Source organism: Dipteris shenzhenensis, chromosome 14, assembly GCF_047967505.1.
Source record: "Dipteris shenzhenensis isolate YYH24624 ecotype China chromosome 14, Dip_SZ_1.0, whole genome shotgun sequence".
NCBI lineage: Eukaryota > Viridiplantae > Streptophyta > Polypodiopsida > Gleicheniales > Dipteridaceae > Dipteris > Dipteris shenzhenensis.
The window spans coordinates 23182841-23206568 of record NC_141609.1 but is presented as its reverse complement, the minus strand read 5'-3'; the positions used below and the strand labels follow the sequence as shown (position 1 = coordinate 23206568).

Genomic DNA, 23728 nt, shown 5'->3' with positions numbered 1-23728 from the left:
TTCTTCATTCTATTATGCCTTATAATGATGTGCATACCCCTTTATTGGCCCTTACCTAATTCCTCCATTAGTTGAAATCATCTATATGTCCCATCTATCTATCCTAAAGCTCAACAATTATTCCATACATATAACTTAACCTAAGGAGAAAGGTAATTGAGAAAGCTGTTTTTTTTTTCAATTGATTTCTTAGGTGAAAAGGTGGAGTACCCACTTAAGCTAAGGTCAACAAAGGCATAGCTTCGGAATTTAATGCAAAGTGGAGACTTGAATTCATGACATCCACTGCCCTCTCAGGAGGTCTTACCACTTATGAAGATGCTAAAAAAGAAGTGGAGGATAAGCCATTAAGTCACGAGGTCTTTCCCGCAAAGCTACATAAAGATGTTGTGAAAGACTTAGAATACAAGTGTTTTGAATTCTTACCTTCATGAATAAGAGGGGAGGGGACCCTTCCCCTTTTAACTCGAGGGATGTCATCACTAATCATTATCCTCTTTATCCCTCCCATTGCCTTTCCACCCCTTCCCTTCTTATTTTCCCAATTATTAATACATTCTTGAGACTAAAAAGGTCAGACTTTTTACCTGCAAGAATGACAAGTGATATTGTTATTCTAAACTTAAACTATATATCGCTTACCTAATGGATTTAACTATAATTCTTATTAAATGAAGAGATGAGAACAACCTTTATAAAGTATTGCTTAATTAATGTATTATGATAAGCCCTAATGGCTCTATGGGGACACCTTCCTTCCATCGAACCACCACCTCCTGTCCATCTGATAGCACCCAGAAAGAAGTTGTGCATCTTCGTTGGGAAGGCTACAGGGATGGCCTCTAAGGCTTTCGGCCCTGGCACTGGGGCCATTGAGGCTGGGTTTGCACCACTCGATCGTTATCCTCGAAAAGGGTGTTGTGAAGGGATGCTAGCCTAGTTGACCCAATAGAAGGGATGGGCCCGGACACTCACACAAAAGGTTTGTGTCCGGCCCATGAAGGCCGCCCACTCCATGGCCAACTGCTACACGATTGGCCGATGTCATCTCCTCCAACTGCTACACCGATCACACGTTGGCGGCATAATTTGAGAGTGGGATGGACTCCTCCAATTCTATTTCCTCCTCCATGGGCGGGAAGAGAGTGGGACTCATCCTCCAATTCTAGGTCCTCCACCATGGGAGGGCGGGGTAGGTGCGTGGTGGGAGATGAGGAGGAGGAGGTAAACTCGAGAGGGTACATAGTACTAATAAGTACTACTAGTACTGCTCCATGTACTAGTTGAATATACACAATCGATAAAAGGGAGGGCAAAGCATTGACTCTGTAAATGTGGTGGTGGTGGAGGAGGTGCATAGAAGAAAATGGGCGAGAAGGGTTTGAAAGCAAGCAATGGGGGGGGTGCTATAGCCATGGGGTGCTGTGATCTGAGTGTCAAGTGCAGGTGTAGATGGCGATGGGATTTCGCAGGCCTCTCCTCTTTTTGCTTCCACCACCTCCATCACCCTTCCTGCTTCCTCTTCTTTCTCACTTCCTTCATCCTCTTCTCCTCTCTCGGAATTTTCTTCGCTTGGCTCACTTTCTCTCCCTTCTCCCACCCCTTCTCCTTTGCCCTCCTTCCCGGATGCCCTCCCGATAACGAAGGTTCCTGGTCTGTCGGCCTTTTTTTCGGCACCAGTCCCTTGTCCTTGACTCCCATCGAACTGGTTTGTACATCTTTATTCTACCCCACAGCATTTTTGTCAATTTTTTGTCAATGCTCTACAATTGAATGCCGGAGTCGTTGGTTGGTCTCAGCTTCCGCAGAATTGTGTCAATTTTGTGTCAATTCTGTACAATTGAATGCCGGAGTAGTTGTCTCTGTTTCTGTCTCTCAACAATCGTATTGCTGCTGGCTTTCTCACAGGAGAATATTCGGAATGATAAAGGATCTGCATGGCCTGTTGCAAATCCGGTTCTGACTTGCGCCTCCGTGTCAAGCCACCCAAGCACTTTCGTTGCTGATCCCTTTCTGTACATCCAGGTTAGTAAAAGCGCACCTTTGAACCTCTTTCGTTTTCGGTGATTCCCCATGGAGGATTGATAGTCGTGGATCACTCGAAGTAGGCCCGATTGGTATTTTAGCTTGGGCTTGCCAGTTAGCATTGACGTGAACCGCTGGAGGACAAGTTGATGACTCTTATCATATCCTGGATCTCTCAAAGCCCAAAAGGCCTCATCAAAAGGAATAGGTATCCCTTGAAGTGAACGACTACAGGAATCAGTAGAAAAACTGAAATTCTCAAATGCCATTTCTGGGATGATGATCTGATGGCCAAGGAGGGCAATTCATCTACACAGGAAGCACATTACTGATTGAATTGTGGGATGAGCCATTGTTTGAAATAGCTCGTTTAAACTCATTTTCTCTGTTGAGGGATGCAGCTCTGTGCTAGGGATGTTAGGACTACTTTATGAGTCTTCAGAAGAGTCAAGAGCGAGGGATGGGCAGTTCAAACCATGTGGTTTCATTTTTGGGTTGCGGATGCCTGCTGAGTCCTATTAGGCTAGAGTATTCTTACTGCGTGGATGTCCTTTGTGTGATATATCTGGTCACTGGTGGTTATTTTGTATGTAGAGTTCCGTTTTTGTATGTATATCCTTGGCAAATGGTCCTTGTGAAGTAGCAGTGATGGTGGTTTCTTGCAATACAGGGTTCTAAATGGCACATCTTTTTTGAGACGAAGAATGCAATTACAAAGCAAGGTGACATTGGGGTTGCTGAAAGTTCGGACGGGGGTGCATCATGGAAGTTCCTTGGTATTGCGTTGGATGAGGGGTGGCATCTGTCATTTCCATTTGTGTTTGATTATGAAGGACAGGTCAGCTCATGTTTGGAACTTTGTCTAAATTTTGGCGTTTTCTGTATATACGGTATTCTTGTTGTGCTTGAATTGTTTTAATATGATTTAATGAAGAATGAATTGAACGACTTTTGATTTTCTTGTGTGTAAGGATCATATAAAAAAAAAAGACATACCTGGGAGCATAGATCAACACAATGGGTCGAACCGAGAGGTGGGGGCGCATGGGTATGTGGAAAGGTGTGTAGGGCAGCCTCATGGAGAGACTGTGTGATCCGCTCAATAGTCGCTCTAGAGCCTGGAGTCCCATGCTCCCAGGTGGAGCGTAGAGTATAGATGATATCCTGCCAGATGGCAACCATGGTAGCCGAGGGTGGAACCTGATGCTCACCCATCATGAGACTGCAACGAGCCACCCAGATGTTCCACGCAGTGATACTGGCTACCACCTCCCAAACGCTGTCCTCCGGAGGAGAAAGGGGAGCTAGGCTATCCGGAGGGACTGCCTCATGGAGCGCTGTCCTCTGTATGCTTTGACCCTGTATCCGGTAGGCTGGGGAGACCTCATCAATCTGAAACGCGTGTCCTCCCTCCGTCAACCAGGCCACCATCCCCCAGGTGTAGTCCCTTTGAAGACTCTGCATGTGGGTCATGATCGTGAGGGCTCCCATCCAGATCCTCGCTGCTCTGCGATAGCTTCAAAGGGAGTGCAGAATCGTCTCCAGGAAACCACCAGAGCAACAATGGCACTATCCCTCCACTCGCATCTGCTCCAACCACGGTCCGATGGGTAAGCCTCCGTGGGCGGCCAGCTAGAAGAAGTAGGATATCTTCCGCGGCCGCAAAGTGGACCATAACTGTGTCCAAAACCTAGAACGGACATCCCGGGGCACTCTTTGGGTAACCCATTGGCGCTCCCTCAAGGGGATCCTCCTCGAAGAGTCCATCTGAAGCCTCCTGCCAATCCGTGTGGTATATGAAAAGAAGGGCATCTCATCCATCTACTCGGCAAGGCCACCCCTGGAGGGCCAGAACCACTCTCCGGGATCCCACTAGACCTCCCTCAAGGGTCTACCCTCCCACAGCCAGAGGCGCCATCTGGGGGCATTCTGCTTAGAAATACTGGAAGGGTCAATGTGCCACTCCTTGCCCAAACATCCCACCACTTTGATCATCTGTCAGTGAATCCCATCTAGACTTCCATCCATCTCAGGGTCCCTCTCCGTGAGCAGATGGAGTAGGTCTCCCGGTCCTACACGGTAGAAGCCGGGGTGTGTGCTGCCTCGCTGCATCATCATCCTCAAAGGGACACCAGTCTGAGAAAACTGCCCTAGCCAAGTGCTGTCTCTCCAAGCGTGAAGTCCCTCCCACCAAGACTCCGGGATGGCTAGGTCAATCTCTCTCATCCACTGCCCTGCCCCTCGAAGATGCATTATGGTGCCAAGCCTTGCCTCTGACTCCATGGGTAATCTGCTCCATCTGCCAAAAGACCCGGCCGGGCCACTGTCTCACTGCGCCCAACCAATGTGCGTCCATTGTCCAAGCATACGCCCCTCCTGACCTCGGATCTCTGGGTGCCACATAAGGGGCTGACGCTCAAACTCCTCTCTGCATCTGGGTGGAGCACGAATGAGACCCCTTGCTAGCCTCTACTAGACCCCCTGTGAAGGCTCCACATCAAAGGGGAACCCTTCCCTATAAGGGGAGCCTCTAGGAAGATCCATCTATGTGAAGGCACTATCCTCCGGTGCATGGGGTGTTCGTGAGAAGCCCTCTCTGTAAGAGGAGCTTCCAAGGCTTTGCACCTGGAGTGAGGCCGTGAACAACCAACTTGCCCAAGAGGGCTCAGCTCTGCTTTGCTTCTCCGGATCTATGATACCCAAGCCTCCCAGTGCTTGTGGCATGATCACTGTCTGCCAAGCGACCCGGGCTCTAGTATTCCGCGTGCTGTCTGATCCTGCCCAACGGAAGTTTCGAACCAACTATCGGAGCTTGTCCAATGCATCCTCTGTGAAGGCACTAGCAGGAGGCGATATACCAGGCCATGGCGAGAAGGACCTGGGTTGCCACTAAGGCATGCCCTGTTAGGGAGAGCTTGGCCGAGCTTCAGTAGAGAAGCTTGCGCCGAACACTCTCTAGGACCAGGGCAGTCTGCTGCTCTGTTGTAATATCAATACCAACCTGGCAACCAAGGTATCTCGTTGTCTAACCCCGTAGTATCCATCTGAAGCCAAAATCACTCCCCCACTCACAGATCTCCCGTGTCTCCTCTTGGCCCGTGAAGAAACCTATAGACTTTGTCTAGTTGATCTGCGCACCGAAGGCCTCGCAGTAGATAGCCAAGGCTCCCCTGACTCTCTCCAAGCTTGTTGTGGTGCCCTCAACATATAAGGCTATGATCTGCAAACTCAGAGTCAAGCAGTTCCTCCTCCTGATGGATTGGGAGCCTCAACCCTGTGAGGCCTGCCACCTATGATCTCAAGTAGTAGCCTAAGGCCTCTGCCACGAACAGGAAGAGGAAAGGAGCAAGTGGGCAGTCCTAGCGGACCGAGAGAGAGGAAAGGCCTTGCCCATGTGTCCTCCGATAAGCATCTGGCTAGAGCTTCCCGGATAGAGCGCTGAAAATCCTCTGGCCCATCTTTCTGAGAAACCCAATCTCTGCATAGTGCCCTCCAAGAAGGACCACTCCATCCTATCATAGGCCTTCTCAAAATCCAAGAGGACGGCCAACGGTTGTGACTCCTCCTTGGACCAATCCACTGCCTCCCAAAAAGTGAAGATGTTGTCCAAGATGTTGCGCTCCTGGACAAACCCTATCTGTGCGTCGTGGATGATATCTGTAAGATGGAGCCGTAATCGCAAGCTCAAGACCTTGGCGAGGATCTTGTAAGTGGTATCAAGCAGAGTGATTGGTCTCCACTACCGTATGTCTGACCTATCTCCTCCTTTCGGGATCAGGCAAATCCAACCCTTGCTCAAGGACTGTGGGAGGGAGCCCGTGTCAAAAATCTCCTAGCATGCTAGTCGGAAAGGGGTGGAGATGATCTCCCAAAAGTTTCGCAAGAAGGCTGGAGTCAAGGCATCTTTGCCAAGGACACTTTTGGGTCGGGAGAGCCTTGAGGGCTTCCCAGAGCTCCTCATTTGTGAAAGGCTCCTCTAGCTTGCTGCATAAATCCTGCAAGACCACTGCTGGAACGTGATCCCAAACTACCTCTCGGGCCACAATACTAGTTGGAGTCATCCTCTTCGTAGATCTTTGCAGCACTCTCTCTTTGATTGCCTGCAAATTCATTGCATAGATTCTGATGTATATCTTTCTTATATTGAGATTTTCTGTTGATGTATTGTCCAATTTTCCCTTTTTGGGAAGCTCTCTTGTAATATAAAGCAACGAAATTTTCACTAAAAAAAGTGTGTGTGTGTGCGTGTGCATACACACACATATACATATACATATACATACACATATACACATATATATATATATATGTCACGGGCATCCACAAGCCCGTGGCCATGCTAGTTGGTGCGAGCGTAGGTAGCCAGGTCAACTGCCACGCAAGCATCCGTACAGCCATGCAAGATCCCCTACGCAGTCAGCAATCAACACACAGTCGACAGACAATCAATGCAACATCATCGCCGGTCAAAAAAGATGTCTTTTTTGGTCAAAACTCAACGAGTTGACTTTTGGCCAACATTGACTTTTGACCGACTTGGTCAGTGGTAGGCATTGACCAGCCGACCAAGGTCAATGGTCGGCGCTGACCAAGTCGGCCAGGTTGACCTAACAGCTATAAAATGGCAGCCTTTGGTCCTCATACTTCATCCACTCCTCAGGCCTTCAAGCCTTTAGAGTAGTAGAGCCCAGGCTTCCCCGCAGCAGACCGGCAGGATAGCCTCAATCTCTTCAGGGATCTAGTGAGGATTCACCTCCTGTAGGTAGTCTAGTCTTCCAGTTTTGCAGTGAGGGTTTCAGACTTCAGTCCTTTCATACAGTTATATTCAGCCCTTTGGGCATTCATTATTCAGTTGTATCTATTTCCTCTTTGGAGGTCCACTACATTCTCTCTCTCTCATTCTCTCACTGACATCCACAACATCACTTTGTGTATTGAGTGCATCATCTTGCAGTTGCAGCTAGTATTAAGCAGGAGAAAGAGTGAGGATAGTCTATCTCCCGCTATAGTATATGTATACACACACACACACATATATATATATGTATATGTATATGTATATGTATATGTGTGTGTGTGTGTATGCACACACGCGCACAAACACACACACACACATACACACACACACACATACATACACACACACACACATACATATACATATATATATCACATATATATATCTATGTGTGTGTGTGTGTGGTGAGCAAGAGCACGATCGTGCCATCTCCGTGAGCCTGTCAGCGTCTGGTGCTCTCCAGCCACCATTGTGACGTCGGTACAGTTACCCGTACAGGTCGTACGGTGTTTTGCCGTACAAATCCTAGCCCGCCTCAGCTGTTCCGTCCAGGCCCGCATCTGCTGCTGCTTTACCGTACCCTTTGTACATCTCCTAGGTGTGTCTACGTTTGCTCGCAGTGTGTAAATGCAATCTCGGTGAGGTGTCCGTCGCTCTCTGTTTTGTCCTCGTCAGGAAACCTACGCGGCCCCGTCCGTACATTTGTACGATCACCATACGGCGTCCGTACGCTCGTACCTTTCCGTACTTTGTCTGTTGTCCGTACAGGCTAGTCTTCACGTTCTCAGTCGTACCATCGTACTGTCAAATTTCTCTCTGTGCAGCCCGTATATACCTCCGTACAACTCAGCATCGTCCGTACAATCTTGTACTTCCTGCCGTACAGGTTTGGGGCTTTTTGCTCTGGTGTCTTCCCTAACAGTCTTGTATCACAATCTTACCTTTCCCTTTGCTATCTCCTCACCAGCTATACTCTTCCTCTCTTCTCTTGTGAGCTCCCTGTGGATATTTCTGGACTGGTTTTTTTGGCTTCTTCTACCCTCTTACAGGTACTTCATTTCTGAGCTCCCTTTCTTACAAAGTCATGGCAGAATATTCATATGAAAAAACGTTTCAAAAGGAGCGTTTGGTTCCCTGCAAGAAGCAAAAGCAGGTTGAGGGTCAGCATGACCCGATGCATGATACCCTTGAAGCTCAGCTGGTATATGATGTAATGCATGAAGGATTTGCAGATACAAGGAAAGAGTGGAAAGACTCGGTTCCTTCAGTTGGCCTCATGGTTGAGGTTGATGAAATTGTGGATCCAGTCAGGGAATATGCTAAGAATGCAGTCATATTATTTTTTCCAGGCCGGATGCCACGTGCTGCAGAGATAGGCAACTGGCTCACACGCACATTGGCTGGCTCTTTTGTTCGTAAAGTACACTATGCAGCTAGGGGCTTTTTTGAGGTTATCATGGTGGATGAGATCCACAGACAATGCTTTTGGAACATTCACCTCTCTTTTTTGGGCAGCAAATGGTGCATGTTTTGCCATGGTCTCCCACAAGGGACTTTCAGGCTTTAATCCGACACAGATGCCCGGTTTGGGTTGAAGTTGTTGATTTCCCACAATGTATGGCCTCACTTTTGCCTAAAATTGCAGCATCTTTAGGTAAAGTGGTTTGCCCACCACGGCCAAATGGCAACTCAAACAGACTTTGCATTCTCTGGGATACTGATAATCCCACACCGGATTCTTATTCAGTCACGGTGAACAATGTGAACATGGGAAGTGCTTTTTATAAACTCAAATGGGGTTTATTTGCAGGGGCCTATTTTGAGTGCAAAAAGTTTGGACACATGGCTTCACAGTGTCCAATGAATCAACATAAAATGCCTTGTGCTACTTTGCTAGTTTACCTGCCTACCAAAGATGCTCCTACTCCAGTTGCCAACATAAATAAAAGCAGCAGACAGCCTTCTGGGAGCCAGGATAAAGGCAAAGCTTCAGTGGCTCCCAATGGGAATCTCACTTCACATTCACCTCCTGCTATTCAATCCTCGACCAAAGGCCAGCAACTTTCAACTGATGGCTGGCAAAGTCCAAGAAAAGTTATTTCTGCTCGAAGAATTCCACCCCCCCGCACTTGGAATGGTGCATCCTCTAGCGGAAATACCCCAGAGATAAATACAGGAATTGGGATTACATGGGCTGCAGTAACAGCCAGCAGAACACTCTTCCCTGAAGAAGAGGTTGCTGCTTTGTTGTCTACTTCTCAGGCGGCTACTTCTTCTCAGGGGCGAGGCCTCGATCCTGAGATAGAAATGCAGGGCTGACCTCATAAATTTTGCTGCTGTACATAGTTGTTACATTACTATAAATACCTGTATATATGACTGCTTACATCAAATGTTTTACACTCAATGTCCAGGGCATGTGTGACAGTAGGAAATGGAAATCTGTGTGGCTGTACATCAACAGATTTCAGCCTGACATAGTGGCAATACAAGAACACAACCAACATATTTATGCAGGCAAGACAGGACACTACTGTGGATATGATATTTTCTATGCTGGGGAGCACTCTTTCTCAGGGGTTGTCCTTCTGATCAAACATGAGCTTCAACCAGTCATTGCTTTAGATGACAACAAAGGCAGATGGTTTGTTCTCCAATGCATTATTAGAGGAGAGGTGTTTGAATTTGCTTCAGTTTATGCACCTCAGTCCTCTAGAGAGAGAACTGCAATTTGGGATGCCATGCAACAATATCCATGGAGATATCATGCCTACATATGTGGGGATTTCAATAATGCTCCACAACAAGGAGACAACACCTCCAGGCATGACCATATGTTATCTCCTGAAAGGCATGCATGGTCTCAACTACTTTTGCATCTGGATCTGGTTGACCTTTGGAAGGAATTGCAGCCTTTGTCACCGGGCTACACTTTTCAACATAATGCTCTTTCCGCTTATCAGGCACGTCTGGATCGATGGTATAGTGTCGCTTCCCAACAAAATGGGGATTTTACATGCAAAATGTGGATTGACTATGCCTTTGTGCATTCAGACCATGCCCCACTATGGTTGCAGTTATCTTTTCATAATATGCCAGATGATAGATTGCCACAAAGGAGACATCTAATCATCAACAATAGTTATTTGCAACATGCTGATTTCAAGGCAATGGTTACTGAAGCAGCTCATTGTCTTTCCTCTAGCAGCCATATTCATGTTGATGGTGCCTGGGATTCTTTTATTTCTAAAATGCAAGTTGTGATTAGAGCATATGGCAAGTCTTACATGAAGACTGTGAGGGAAACCATTGCTCAGGCCAAATCCACTTGCCAAGACCTCACTGAACTCAGCCATCATCGTTCGTTGTCCATGCATGAGCAAACAACACTATGCCAGGCCAGACATTGTCTTAAACTAAATGATCACAGGAATCTGAAAAAATGGGAGACTAGAGCAAGACAAAGAGCCTTTACAGATAAAGGTTGCTCTTCCAAAGAATTTTTCAAAAGTTTACATCAGAAGAGAATCAAAACAGAAATTTGCAGAGTACTTATGCCTGATGGATCATGGACTACTTCACGGTCACAGCGTGCTTCAGTTTGTGTGCATCATTTCTCTCAGCAATTTGGCTCTGCAGCTCCTCCCTCGCAACAGATTTTGCTTGCACGAAATTTACTGTTGCAACATGTTTCTCCTATCATTTCCCCTACTCAAGCTTTGGAATTGGAGGAACCCTGTACCGAGAGGGAACTGTCAGATGCGATCAAATCATGTGGCAGATGGAAATCCCCAGGATGGGATGGTTTAACAGTCGAGTTTTTTCTAGAATATTGGCCCATTTTGAAGCACTCATTGCTATATATGGTGAATGTGGCGTGGCAAAATCAAAAAATGCCGGACACATGGAAGAGAGGTCTTGTTAAACTCCTTTCCAAAAAACAAATTTGTGAGTCTTTGGCAGACTGGAGACCTATCACTCTTATGCCCATCATTTACAAAGTCACTACCAAAATGATTGTTGATCGGCTAAAGGGGTTTCTACATGATGGGTTGCATCCTGCTCAATATGGCTTTGTCCCGCGTAGGCATATCACAGACAACATTGCTAATGCCTACATCGGAATTAAATATGCCAAATACACACAGTAGGATGTTTTGTTATTGCAAGTTGATATTGCCAAAGCTTTTGATATTGTTCAGTGGGATTTTATTTCATTAACTATGCAGGCATTGGGTTTTGGTACAAAAATGCAGCAACTCATTACTTGGCTATATCAAGATAGTGAAGCTGCCTGCATGCTTTCAGGAGATATTTCTCCATCCTGGACTCTTGCTTGTTCTGTCAGGCAAGGATGTCCCCTGAGTGCTTTACTTTTTGCCATAGCCACTCATCCACTGCTTCAATATCTGGATTACCTCTTGGGCACTGACCAGTTGCACGGTTTGGAGATTCTTGGCAGTCATAGCATGATTGCTCAGGCCTATGCTGATGACTCATTCTTTACTCCAAAAAATACTCGGGCTGATCTGTCCATGATTATGCATGCTCTTTCCACATATGGATTGGCTGTTGGCCTTCGGGTAAATTTTCAGAAATCAAAATTGTTGCCGTTACATGCACAGGAATGGCACAACCTTCTGTGGCCTGGGGAAATTGTCCCCGCTTCTCAATTCATTCGACATCTTGGTTATCCTCTAGGCTGGGGACTCACCCGTTCACAACAAACTGATTGGGTGCTAGTAAAGTTAAGGGCAAAACTTGAATATTGGAAGCTTGTAACTTGGCCATTACATGTTCGTTTGCGAATTACACAATCCATTTTGATAGCATACATACAATTTTATCTGCCTCTCACTATGTTCACTAAGGCAGATCTGGTCTCATTTATGTCAGCTATCATGGAAATTTTCTGGCGTTCAAAACATGGCAAGAAAAGTCTCAGATTACTCTCTATGCATCGTCTCTGTTCTCCAAAGAGGCATGGGGGTCTGAACATTCTCAATATTCAAATGCATTTACTTGCTCACAGAGGGAAAATGATGATACAGTTTATGCAAGGAGATCAGCCTTGGGCTTTCATGATCCGCTCTCTCTTATTACATCTTCATACATCTGCCTTTGGGAATTGGCAGCCTACTCAGTGGGATTTTTTATTTGGCTCTATCCAAGGCAAGATTAGAGGATGCCCTTTTGTCTCTTGTGTGCTTCTTGATTGGAAACACATTCTCTCCCACTTGGAATGGCATGGCAGGGACTCTCTCTCGGGCAACTCTTTGAGGGCAGAGAATATCTTTTGGTCTAAAGTATTCCACTCTCCTTTGGCCATACAAGAACCCCGACGTTCTTATTTTCTCTTCAAAGGCATTTCATCTGTGGCGGATGTACTTCAGGAGGATGGCACAATGTTATCTTTTTCTATGGCTGCTCACAAATATGGCTTGGGAGCTCACTATCGTCCTTTATAGCATAAAATTTCAGCAATGCTCCAACCGTACTTGCCGGTACCTCATTTGGAACTTCAGAATCGGCTTGAGGATTGGATTTTACGCTCTCCTTCCTTATACGCCCGTCCTTTGAAGCTCTCACATATCACAGTGTCATCACTGTATAAAGTCTTATTACCTCCATCTTGGATTTCCCATAGAGCAAAGATTGTTTGGCATATGGATCATCCAATGAAGTGGTGGAGCAAAAGGCTGCGTCTCCTTTGGCATTACAAAGTCCCTCTTCGACAACAACTTTTCCTATGGCGAGTTCTTCTTGGTATTTTTCCATCCGGACAGTTACTCGCACACAGACATATTGTTTCAGCTGTTTGTCATAGATGCCAGCACTCTACTGAATCAGTGCTTCACATTTTTTGGTCCTGTCCAAATACTTCTGATCTCATTGCTCTCATCAGACAGAGGCTTCGACAGAGATTTCCTACTGTTACTTTTGGCAGATTTTTCTGGTTGTTTGGTTTTCATCCACAGCGACAGGGTTTTGATTTATTTTTTGTATGGGTGCGCTATTGGACCCTATGGACTTTATGGATGGACAAAAATCATAGAGTCTTTGGTGATCCAATATTTTCTTCCTTCCTTTTTTTCAAACGCTCTCTGCAACAATCATTCTACGATTGTCTTCAGACTCGTTTGATTGATCAGGATGTGTATATAGCTTATACTGAGATCTTTAGTTGAGTAGTAGCTACTTCGTTCTTGAAGTAACTATGAATGTAATTATTTTACAGCAATAAAAGATTTCTTCCCACAAAAAAAAGTGTGTGTGTGTGTGTGTGTGTGTGTATGTATATGCATATGCATATGTATATGCATATGCATATGTATATGTATATACATACATATATACACACACACATATACATATACATATACATATACATATACATATACATATACATATACATATACATATACATTGAGATGGACGGTGAGGCATGAGAGAACGCTTTACGTTTGATCAAGGTCAAACATTTCCAAGTTGAAATGTCTCTTGTAAAAAGTGGAAGGAGAGAGAGAACGCTTTATGTTTGATCAAGGTTAAACACTTCCAAGGTGGAATGTCTCTTATAAAAAGGGAAGGAGAATATTGTTTGTTGATGCCTTATTAGAAAATGGAGGCTTAGACTATGATCCAAGTGGAAGTTTTTGAATCTTTGTTAAGACAACCATTAGTTTTAGGAATTTCGAGGATGCCAATTTGTTTTTTCTCTCTAAGAATTAGTTGGTCAGGGTGATGCCAAATGTAAGATGGTGGTGGTGTAGAGGTGGAGTCACCTGGTATAAATCGGCCATTGGCATGGCAATATCTATTTGAAAGAGGCAAATTGTAGTTGGATTCCACTTGTTGCATTTGCTATCCCATTGTGCTACGAACTGCAATTTCATGAATTCTTTAAAAACTTGCCAAAGTTTGGCTGCCACCCACATGCCTCACATATTTTGGGATTGTGCACTCTTTGAGATAAGTTTCGTAGGCTAAATTAGCCATGAAAGCGTGCACCTTTGCATTTTTAAATTTATGTATTTAACACTGTAAAATCAAGGGAATTATGATTTTTTTCAGGCATAAAACATTTGCCCCCTAAGCCTTCATTAACCTGGTTTGCTTCCAATAGACTCTTCTTGTAAATGTTTTGGAGTTTCTATGAACTGCTAAAAGGAACTCTATTTGCAACCAAACTATTGCTAAAAGTATTGGAGAGTTGTCGTCCTCAGGTTTTGTACTTTCGATCTGCGACTGTCGTACAGGAATGCATCATCTTTTAGCATCTCTCATCTGTGATTGTACCGTGTCGATTTCTCACAGAGTAACCTTGAGAATTGGGTTGATCAAGAGCACTCACTTCATCTTGGGTGAGGGGGACACCCCATTCAGTGCAAATGTGCGAAGAGGGCATGCTGGAAAGAAGGGGCTTGTTGCTAGGAGTCAGTTCATTGCCTATGTCCCCTTCACCAGAGTTGGATTACAGGTACCAGATTAGATTGATCCTCACTTAGGTGCTCCGTATGCAGGCAGTAGACTGCAAAAGGGAGCATTTGGCTCTCAAGCAGTTTCAGCACCCGCTACCCAGTTTGAGATTGGCTGTCCACTGTGGAAGACGTTTAATGGCTCTACCAGCCCTTGTTTTTGGTTCCTTGATCTGTACATCTTCTTTTCACCTCTTGCTTGTGGGTATGGACTACGATCTGGGTTAATTGGATATCTTAGTTGGCTAAGCTTGACCTTGGATGGTGTAATCTTTTTTGTCTCTCTCTTCACCTTGGATGGTGTAATCTTAGGTGGTGCAATAATTTATGTAATGGATATGTGAGCTGTCTATCAGCACGAGTGGGAAGAATATATACAAACAAGGGGGTTTGTTTAAGTCGAGTGTGTATACATGGTAGATAGGTTTCTTTGATGTTCTCTTTGCTTTCCTTGATGTTTCTTGCTTTGGGCTAGTTTATTGAGTATTTGTGTCAACCATGCTCTCCAAGTCTATTGTAGTTATTGAGAACATGTGCTTAGACAAGGTCTACACTGTTGGGCTAAAGGTCCTTGTTGTTGGGCTAAAGGTCCTTTATTCACCTCCGTGTATAAAACACGTGTATTATTTATGCTGTACATGTGAATGCACCCTTACGGGCCCTAAGTATAAATACATCTTATTCTTTGTGTACCAACACATTGTTGGTACACCCAAAATCAGCTCGTACTCTCTCTGTCACTCTCACTCACCTGTTCACTTCCTCTGCTGCAAATCTTCACGCTTTCGCTACCCGCGCACTCCAACAACTGGCATCAGAGCTTCGGCTAAGGTCTGCGCGTTGTTCGAAGCCCGTGCGAGCCATCGCCATTGTTGCGCGCGAAGAAATCATCAGGTCGTTTTTCATCAGGCAGCTGCGCGCGCATCGAGGCGACAGTGTCTCAGGTCGTTTTTGCTCAGTCTGTACCCAGACAGGTCAGGCGCAGCCATTCCAGGTCAGCACTGGTCACGTTTTGCTCTGGCCAGTCAGCCAGGTCACGTTTTGTGCAGGCGGCAGTTTCCCAGGCAGCGTGTCAGTCACATTTTGTGCAGACGTCACGCTTGCAGGCAGGCGATAGTCAGACGACAGCTCCCAGGCAGGCGACAGCAAGCGACAGCTCAAATCGTCACTTTCCTGCACAGGCGACAGTCAGGTGACAGCTCCCAGGTCAGCGTCAGTCAGCATTTCAGGTCAGCGACAGGTCACGGCTGGTCACGCCTGGTCACGCCTGACTTCAGGTCACGTTTTCTCCAGGTCACGACAGTCTGCTGGCTGTTTTTTGTGTGATTTCACACACTTACACAGGCCCCGGTTCGGGCGCGCAGGCACAGTTCACAGTTTTGAGCAATTTCTTGGCTGAAATTTGGGGCTTTTCCCAGATTTGATGCTGTTTATGCTTGACAGTGACATCTGTGTCAGAAATTGCAGACATTGTGCGCATTGACCTCAATTAATTTGGGGATTTTGTCAAATTTCTTCTGAGTAAAATTTCTTGGCATTGGACCGAGAAAAATGGGGGCTTTTCATGTATTGATGTATTTATGCTCAGCTGAGTCAGATTGGCTGACATTTATGCACTTTTGGACCTGGAAATTTGGGATTTTGTGCAGAATTTGATAAATTTCTGCATTATTTGCCCGTGCTGTGGCTGGTTTATGTAAAAACAGCAGAGGATTATTGCTGGTTGGTTAAGAACAGCAGTGTATTTGCTGGTTCTAGAGTGTGCTCTTGCAGTTCAGTGCATTTACTCTTGTGCTTGTGATAAAATGGCAGCAGCTTCTTCCAGTTCCGACACTAAAAGTTTGATGGAAATCAAACGTTTTGATGGTCAGGGATTTGATCTTTGGAAAGATCGTATGCAGGGCATTTTGTTCTTAAAGGACTGTGAGGATGCTTTGCAGTTGGATAAACCCGCACAAATGTCTGATGCAGATTGGGCCAAAGTCAATAAAAAGGCTGTGGCTTACATTAAGATGGGTGTCACTGATGACATTTTGACAGACATTAAGGGTTTAGACACTGGTCATGCAATCTGGGAAAAGTTGAAAACTACTTATGAGATCACTACACCTGTGAATCAGGTGCATTTAATGCGCAAGTTGGTGAATATGCGGCTGGATGAGTCCAAGCCTGCAGCAGAGCACTAGAGTGCATTTACTGGCATTTTAAATCATCTCAAGGATGCAAGTTTGAACTTTGATGACAAGTTGAGGGCGATCTTTTTGATCATGACACTGCCTGACTCTTGGGAGACTTTGGTTGTATCTCTCAGTAATAACCCCAATCTCACATATGATGGTGTGAGGGGGTCGATCTTAAATGAAGAAATTAGGCATAAGTCTAGTGGAGAAGGCAGCAACTCAGCTTATAATGTTAGAGGCAGGGCTGAAAAGAAAAATGCAAATGCTGGACAGAGAAGCAGGAGCAAGAGCAAAGGAAAGGATAAGAGTGACATTACTTGCTATCAGTGTGGTCGGAAGGGCCACAAGAAGCCTGATTGCAGGTACTACAAGAAGGAACAAGAGAGAGAAGAATGCAGGAGACAGAAAGAGAAAGAGGAAAAGATAGATGCATCTGAGGGAGCCAAAGGCAAAGAAAAGGCCAATGTGGCCTCCAGTGTAGTCATAGAGGAGCTCTCGGATGTAGAGGCTGATGTACTATGTGCAGTTGATTATGATGCCCTTGTATGTCACATGCAGGATATGCAGATCACCAAGGCTGATGTGATTGATGCACTTTTGTCAGTTGATGATGGTGTCACTCAAACTTGGATTGTAGACTCTGGTGCCTCTTTCCATGTGACTCCATGTTTGGAGTGTTTTGCTACATTTGATGCAGACTGTTATGGCATGGTTTACCTTGGAAATAATCATGCTTGCAGCATTGATGGGATTGGCACCATACACTTGTCTTTAGATAATGGGCAAGAACTTGTGTTGAAAGATGTCAGATATGTGCGTGGCATCAAGAAGAGTTTACTATCTGTTGGACAGCTTGACTTGCATGGTTACACCACATTGTTTGGTGGTGGTTTGTGGAAATTGAAAAAGGGTTCCATGCTGATTGCTAAGGGAACCAAGAAGGGCACTTTATATTGTCTGCACTGTAAAGCTTTGAATGGCAAGTTTCTTGCAGTTGCTGAAATTGGCTGTCATTTGGAGCTATGGCATAAGAGATTAGGCCATATGAGCCAGAAAGGACTTGATGTCCTTGCCTCTTTGAAGAGGGTTGATGGAAAAGGCTCTAAGCTTGAATTTTGTAATGACTGTCAGTTTGGCAAGCAAATGAAAAATTCCTTTTACTCAAACAGGTCCTTAAATAATGGCATTCCTGAGGAGGTTTGGTCTGGCAAACCGGCCTCATATGACCATTTACGGATTTTTGGCTGTGATGCTTTTGTGCATGTTAGAGATGGGCAGAGGAATAAACTTGACCCGAAATCCACCAAAGGTTTGTTTATGGGCTATGGTGATGAGGGTGAATTTGGCTACAGAGTGTGGCTACCTCAGTCTAAGAAAATGGTTTGCAGCCGTAATGTTGTGTTTAATGAGGCAAAGTTGCTGAAAAGTACTATAGCCTCTGATGAAGACATGAAACAGGTCAAATTTCAGAATTTGCAGCCACCTATTACTTCAAATGATGAGCCTCATGGTGCTGTACCACAGGCTGAAACTGAAGATCAGCCGGTTATGTTTGAGCCAGATGATGATGGACAGCAAATAGAAGTACAGGGAGGTCATGGACAGCAAGATAGACTTGCTGATTATCAAAATGCAGGTGCTGAAAATGAAAATGAAGGTGCTGTACAGCATGAACAGCATGCTGAAAATGGCTTACAGCAGCCAATAAATGCTGAAAATAACATTCCTCCGGATGTAGACCCGATTCCTGACAATGTAGATCATTGGGTACGCAGGTCTACACGCCTAAGAAGGCAGCCACAAAGGTGTGACCCCTCTTTGCATTATGTAATGCTTACTGATGAGGGTGAGCCCCTTACTTATAAAGAGGCCAAGTCATGCAAATTCAGCAATAAGTGGGAGCTAGCTATGCAAGAAGAGATTAAATCTCTGTATGCTAATGATACTTGGGAGCTTGTGTCATTACCCAAAGAAAGGAAGGCTCTTCCAAACAAATGGGTCTACAAAGTGAAGACAGTTGATGGGAAACCCAAGTACAAGGCACGACTTGTTGCCAAAGGGTATGCACAGAAGGAAGGGATTGACTTCCAGGAGGTCTTCTCACCTGTTGTGAAGATGACCACACTTCGTGTGCTTTTTGCTCTCACGGCTGTATTGGACTTAGAGCTGTACCAAATGGATGTGAAAACAGCTTTTCTGCATGGTGACATTGATGAGGAGATCTACATGAAACAGCCTGAGGGTTTTGTGGTTCCCGGAAAAGAGCAGTTGGTGTGTAAACTAAAACGCAGCTTGTATGGGCTGAAACAAGCACCACGGCAGTGGTACAAAAAGTTTGACACCTTTATGCTCTCTCATGGGTTTACACGCAGCCATGCAGATCATTGTTTGTACATGAAAAAGGATACAGATGGCAGCCCCATCATACTTTTTTTGTATGTGGATGACATGTTGTTAGCTGGAAAGAGAAAGACCAGTTTGGATGCTCTCAAAGACCAGCTGAAATCAGCTTTCTCAATGAAAGATTTGGGGAATGCTGAGCATACATTGGGCATGAGGATTCGAAGGGATAGAACGCAGAAATTGTTGTTCTTATCTCAAGAAAAGTACATTGAAAAGGTACTGGACAGATTTAACATGGCTGAAGCTAAGCCTCTTGGAGTACCTTTACCTCCATACCTTAAGCTTAGTAAAGCCAATAACCCAAAAGATGACATGGAAGCCAATGCTATGAAGGGAGTCCCTTATGCATCAGCTTGTGGCTCTCTTATGTATGCTATGGTGGCTACTCGTCCAGACATTGCTCATGCAGTGGGAGTTGTCAGCAGGTTTATGTCAAATCCTGGCAAACCACATTGGGAGGCCGTCAAGTGTATTCTTAGATATTTGAAGAGTACACAAAGAAAGTGTATTTGCTATGGGCAGGGTGCACTTAGTTTGCAGGGTTATTGTGATGCAGACATGGCAGGGGACTTGGATACTCGAAGGTCCACAAGCGGGTATGTCTTTACACTTGCTGGTGGGGCTGTCTCTTGGTGTTCCAGGTTGCAAAATATTGTAGCACTGAGTACTACTGAAGCTGAATATATATCAGCTACTGAAGCTTCTAAAGAAGCTATATCATTGAGCAGAATTGTTACAGATCTTGGCATGTCTATGAGTACTCCAGTGTTGGGATGTGATTGCTAGAGTGCTGTGTATCTGGCTAAGAATGCCATGTATCATTCACGCACAAAACATATAGATGTGCGATATCATTTTATCAGACAGATTCTGGAAGATGGTCAAATCACATTGACCAAAATTAAAACACAGGACAACCCTGCAGATGTTCTCACTAAAAGTCTTGGCAAGGCTCAGCATGAGCATTGCATACAACTAGTGGGAGTTGGTTAAAGGTTCACTCCGGACCTTTAAGTGGGAGGTTGTTGGGCTAAAGGTCCTTGTTGTTGGGCTAAAGGTCCTTTATTCACCTCCGTGTATAAAACACGTGTATTATTTATGCTGTACATGTGAATGCACCCTTATGGGCCCTAAGTATAAATACATCTTATTCTTTGTGTACCAACACATTGTTGGTACACCCAAAATCAGCTCGTACTCTCTCTGTCACTCTCACTCACCTGTTCACTTCCTCTGCTGCAAATCTTCACGCTTTCGCTACCCGCGCACTCCAACATACACTCTCCGTTGGGTGCTAATGGCATGGATGGGGAAGTCGTCGTAGCTAGGCCCTGCTATCTATAATGGAGTATATTATTTTTACCTTATGGGTCACTTATTTCTAACTGGTGTAATGTTCAGTCTCCCCGCCTAGTTTGCTTTTACAGGCATGTTCCAGGATTATCCAGGGACATGGTTCTTCGGTGCAACGGTTCTAATAATAGGATGGAACAATAAAAGCCTGTATTACTATCAAGAGAATTGTGCAGGTTTTATTTTCAGAGGATGAGTTGGGCATGTTCCCTGATTCATCTCTCTCTATGCATTCTGAGTCCTGACTAGATCTACAGCCTTTAACGTTGGAATTGCTGATGACATGGGGACGTTTCTCCTTATGACCTGCGTGGAATGCGGCTAGACTGGCAGATCATCTCTGACATGGGAATGCCAATGCCATGTCATTGGGTCCAGGAACATAATTGCAATAATTTTGACTAATGAACACTGAATCAATTTGATTTTTGTTATTGGCATGATTGGATGGCACACTGGAAAGAGGGGGCTGAACTTCAAAAGTAAAGAGCGGGATGTTAAAAGCTGCTCTACAACATCGCCTATACAAGCAATTGCACATGTGCATGGCATGCATGCTTGCACTTATACACGTCCTAAACCCTCGGGGTGCTGTGACTTATTGTTTGAATGTTGGACCTGTTCATGCTGCTCCTTGTCTTGATGTTTATCACTTACATTGGCATTGCATTAATTGCTGCAAGGATGTGAGTGTGAGTGGAATTCATCATGTGCATAAGTAGAAAAGGAAGTCACGTTGTTTGTGTTCCAGTGTTGACTCTTGCATATTGTGTCTTTAGAAAATAGAGTAAACCTTCTTTGATTCTATTCGTTTAATTTTTGTATAGTGCTGATACATAAGTTACTTGTAAGCCCAGATTTTGTAGAGTTCTTGACAAGTTTATATTCTCTTTTGCATTTGCTTGTTTTGAAATTGTTGATATGTCTTGTATCCAAAGTCCTAAGTAGTTTCATAATGAGGTAGTTTCACTTCATCTTTGTCCTTTTCCTTGCAAGTTATTAGCATACAGCTGCTCCTTACATAGTATGAAATCACACTCTAAAAAATGGCTTGCTGGTGTGTTTGAATCATATCTCCCTTAAGAGTCAACTGTGCTCGAACAAAAATCCCCGCCCCCCCCCCCCCCCCCCCGCCCAACCCCCATTTTGCAGCAAGTGTGCACTAGGAGATGTAGGGGAAATAGAACTTTTGATTTATTATTTGTTTTTAAGCATAGTTTCAGCATTGTTTGAATGAATTTGGTGTCAAACCATGGCTCCTTGCTTTGCAGGTATACATGATGCCAGAGGGGAATGAGAAGGGGGATCTTCGACTCTATCGTGCACGGAATTTTCCTCTTGATTGGATCTTAGACAGGGTCCTTATAAAAAGGCCTCTTGTGGATGCAACAATGGTGGAATTTAACAGTATTTTTTGGATTTTTGGCTCAGATTTTCACAGGTTTGGTGCAAAAAAGAATGGGGAACTCGAAATCTGGTATGCAAGCACACCTTTTGGTCCTTGGAAACAACATAAAGGTAACCCAGTGTATAATGTGGATCGGAGCTTAGGTGCTCGCAATGGTGGGAGACCATTTGTATATGAGGGTCAGCTCTACCGGGTGGGACAAGACTGTGGTGAGACTTATGGGCGCCGAGTGCGGTTGTTTCGAGTTGAGACCCTCACCACAGACAAGTTTCATGAGATCAAGGTTTCACTGGGTCTAGAAGAGTCGAAGAAGGGTCGCAATGCTTGGAATGGTTTGCGCTATCACCACTTAGATGCCCAGAAGTTGCCATCAGGACAGTGGATTGCAGTAATGGATGGGGACAGAGTTCCCTCTGGTGATCTTGTTGCGCGGTATTTCATGGGTTCTATGGCTTTCTTGGTTCTTATCTCACTCATCATCCTTTTTGGGATTATTTTTGGTGTTGTACGGTGTGTATTCCCTTTGAGCAAGTGCCTGAGTGCAGGAAAGAGAAGTGATGTGTCATCTTTGTGGGTACGACCTCAGGTCACATCAAAATTGCACCGAGCACTATCTAAGTTGAACAGGAGTAGTTCTGCCATAAGAGGCAAAATCCGATTTAGTGGCTGTGCAGGCGCGTCTCTTTTGCTTCTGTGCTTTTTCATTGGTGTTGTCTCAGTTTGTGTTGGAGTAAGGTCTTTTTTTGGTGGAAATGGGGCAGAGGAGCCATATCCAGTGGAGGGTCGGTATTCACAGTTCACAATGGTCACAATGACATATGAAGCACGCATGTGGAATCTTAAAATGTATATCAAGCATTATTCTCGTTGCGCTTCAGTTCGAGAGATAGTGGTGATTTGGAATAAGGGGCAGCCTCCAAACCCTGAAACCGACTTTGACTCTGCAGTACCTGTACGCATTCGAGTGGAGCAAAAAAACTCATTAAACAATCGGTTTGAACCTGATAGTAGGATCAAGACCAGAGCTGTCTTTGAACTGGATGATGATATAATGATGACATGTGATGATTTGGAGCGGGCTTTTAAAGCATGGCGTGACCATCCAGAGAGAATAGTTGGTTTCTATCCTCGACTGATCGATGGGACTCTAAAATACAGAAATGAGAGGTATGCCCGCAACAATAGGGGATACAATATGATCCTGACAGGTGCTGCTTTTCTAGATAGTGAAACGGCTTTCTCAAAGTACTTTAGTCAAGAAGCAGAACAAGGAAGAGTTTTGGTAGATGAGCTGTTTAATTGTGAGGACATTCTTTTAAATTTTCTTTTAGCAAACAGTACAGCCTCACGTACAGTTGAATACATTCATCCTGCATGGGCTGTGGACACATCAAAATTTTCGACTTCAGCAATCAGTAGGGACACCAAAGTTCATTATATGAAAAGAACGAATTGCCTTCTGAAGTTTTCTGAGCTGTATGGTGGCCTTACATTAAAGAAATGGGAGTTTGGTAGCCGTGGGGACGGTTGGGACTACTAAGGGACTGATGGTCTGTATATAGCGCAAGCTTATACAGAGGTGGTTGTATTCTAGTCGTGAAGTTTCTGAATGCAATGATTTCATGCAACTTGAGTGTATTGTATAAACACATTGAAGGATGGTTTGCATTTGTAGACACTGTAGTAGGAGCTCGTGAACAAATCACTTACAAGTAAATTAGGATGCAGAAGTACATGACCTTCAAAATCACATTTTCTCAATCAATACAAAAGCATGCTAGCAATAAGCCACATCCTGAGTAGTTAGTTAGGAAGCAGGTTAGGGGATTTTCTATGGAGGCTATTGCAGGAAAGTTAAGGCTCCAATTCAAAGAGAGATGTGGTGAGACAGACACTGAGCACGCAGGTGTCTGTGTACTTCTCTGCCCTCCTGTCTCCGTGCATATGGACACAAAGATGTATACATTGTGTGCGTGCGTGCGCATATACACACTGAGAGAAGGTGAGAGGGGGAGGGGAAGGGGGAGGGGCATGTGTCAGATTACTAAAAAATGTATACGTATCTGTGTAAGCCTTTTTGCAC

At 44.8% G+C, this 23728-nt stretch overlaps 1 protein-coding gene across 1 annotated transcript; it reads left to right on the top strand.

Annotated features, from left to right (window-relative positions):
* Positions 1 to 1349: 1349 nt before the first annotated feature.
* Positions 1350 to 23238, top strand: LOC147894348 (glucosamine inositolphosphorylceramide transferase 1-like). Its single transcript, XM_087385018.1, has 4 exons — positions 1350 to 1708; positions 1909 to 2025; positions 2696 to 2863; positions 21509 to 23238. The coding sequence occupies exons 1-4, from the start codon at positions 1367 to 1369 to the stop codon at positions 23183 to 23185; spliced, it is 2304 nt and encodes a 767-aa protein (XP_087241144.1). The 5' UTR covers positions 1350 to 1366; the 3' UTR covers positions 23186 to 23238.
* Positions 23239 to 23728: the final 490 nt, after the last annotated feature.

What these genes read in the sequence shown, in the direction of transcription:
- LOC147894348 (XM_087385018.1), top strand. Translation starts at nt 1,367, where the DNA reads ATGGGCGAGAAGGGTTTGAAAGCAAGCAATGGGGGGGGTGCTATAGCC. An exon ending in CCTTGACTCCCATCGAACTG is followed by an intron (nt 1,709 to 1,908) that starts GTTTGTACATCT and finishes GCTTTCTCACAG; the next exon opens with GAGAATATTCGGAATGATAA. An exon ending in ATCCCTTTCTGTACATCCAG is followed by an intron (nt 2,026 to 2,695) that starts GTTAGTAAAAGC and finishes CTTGCAATACAG; the next exon opens with GGTTCTAAATGGCACATCTT.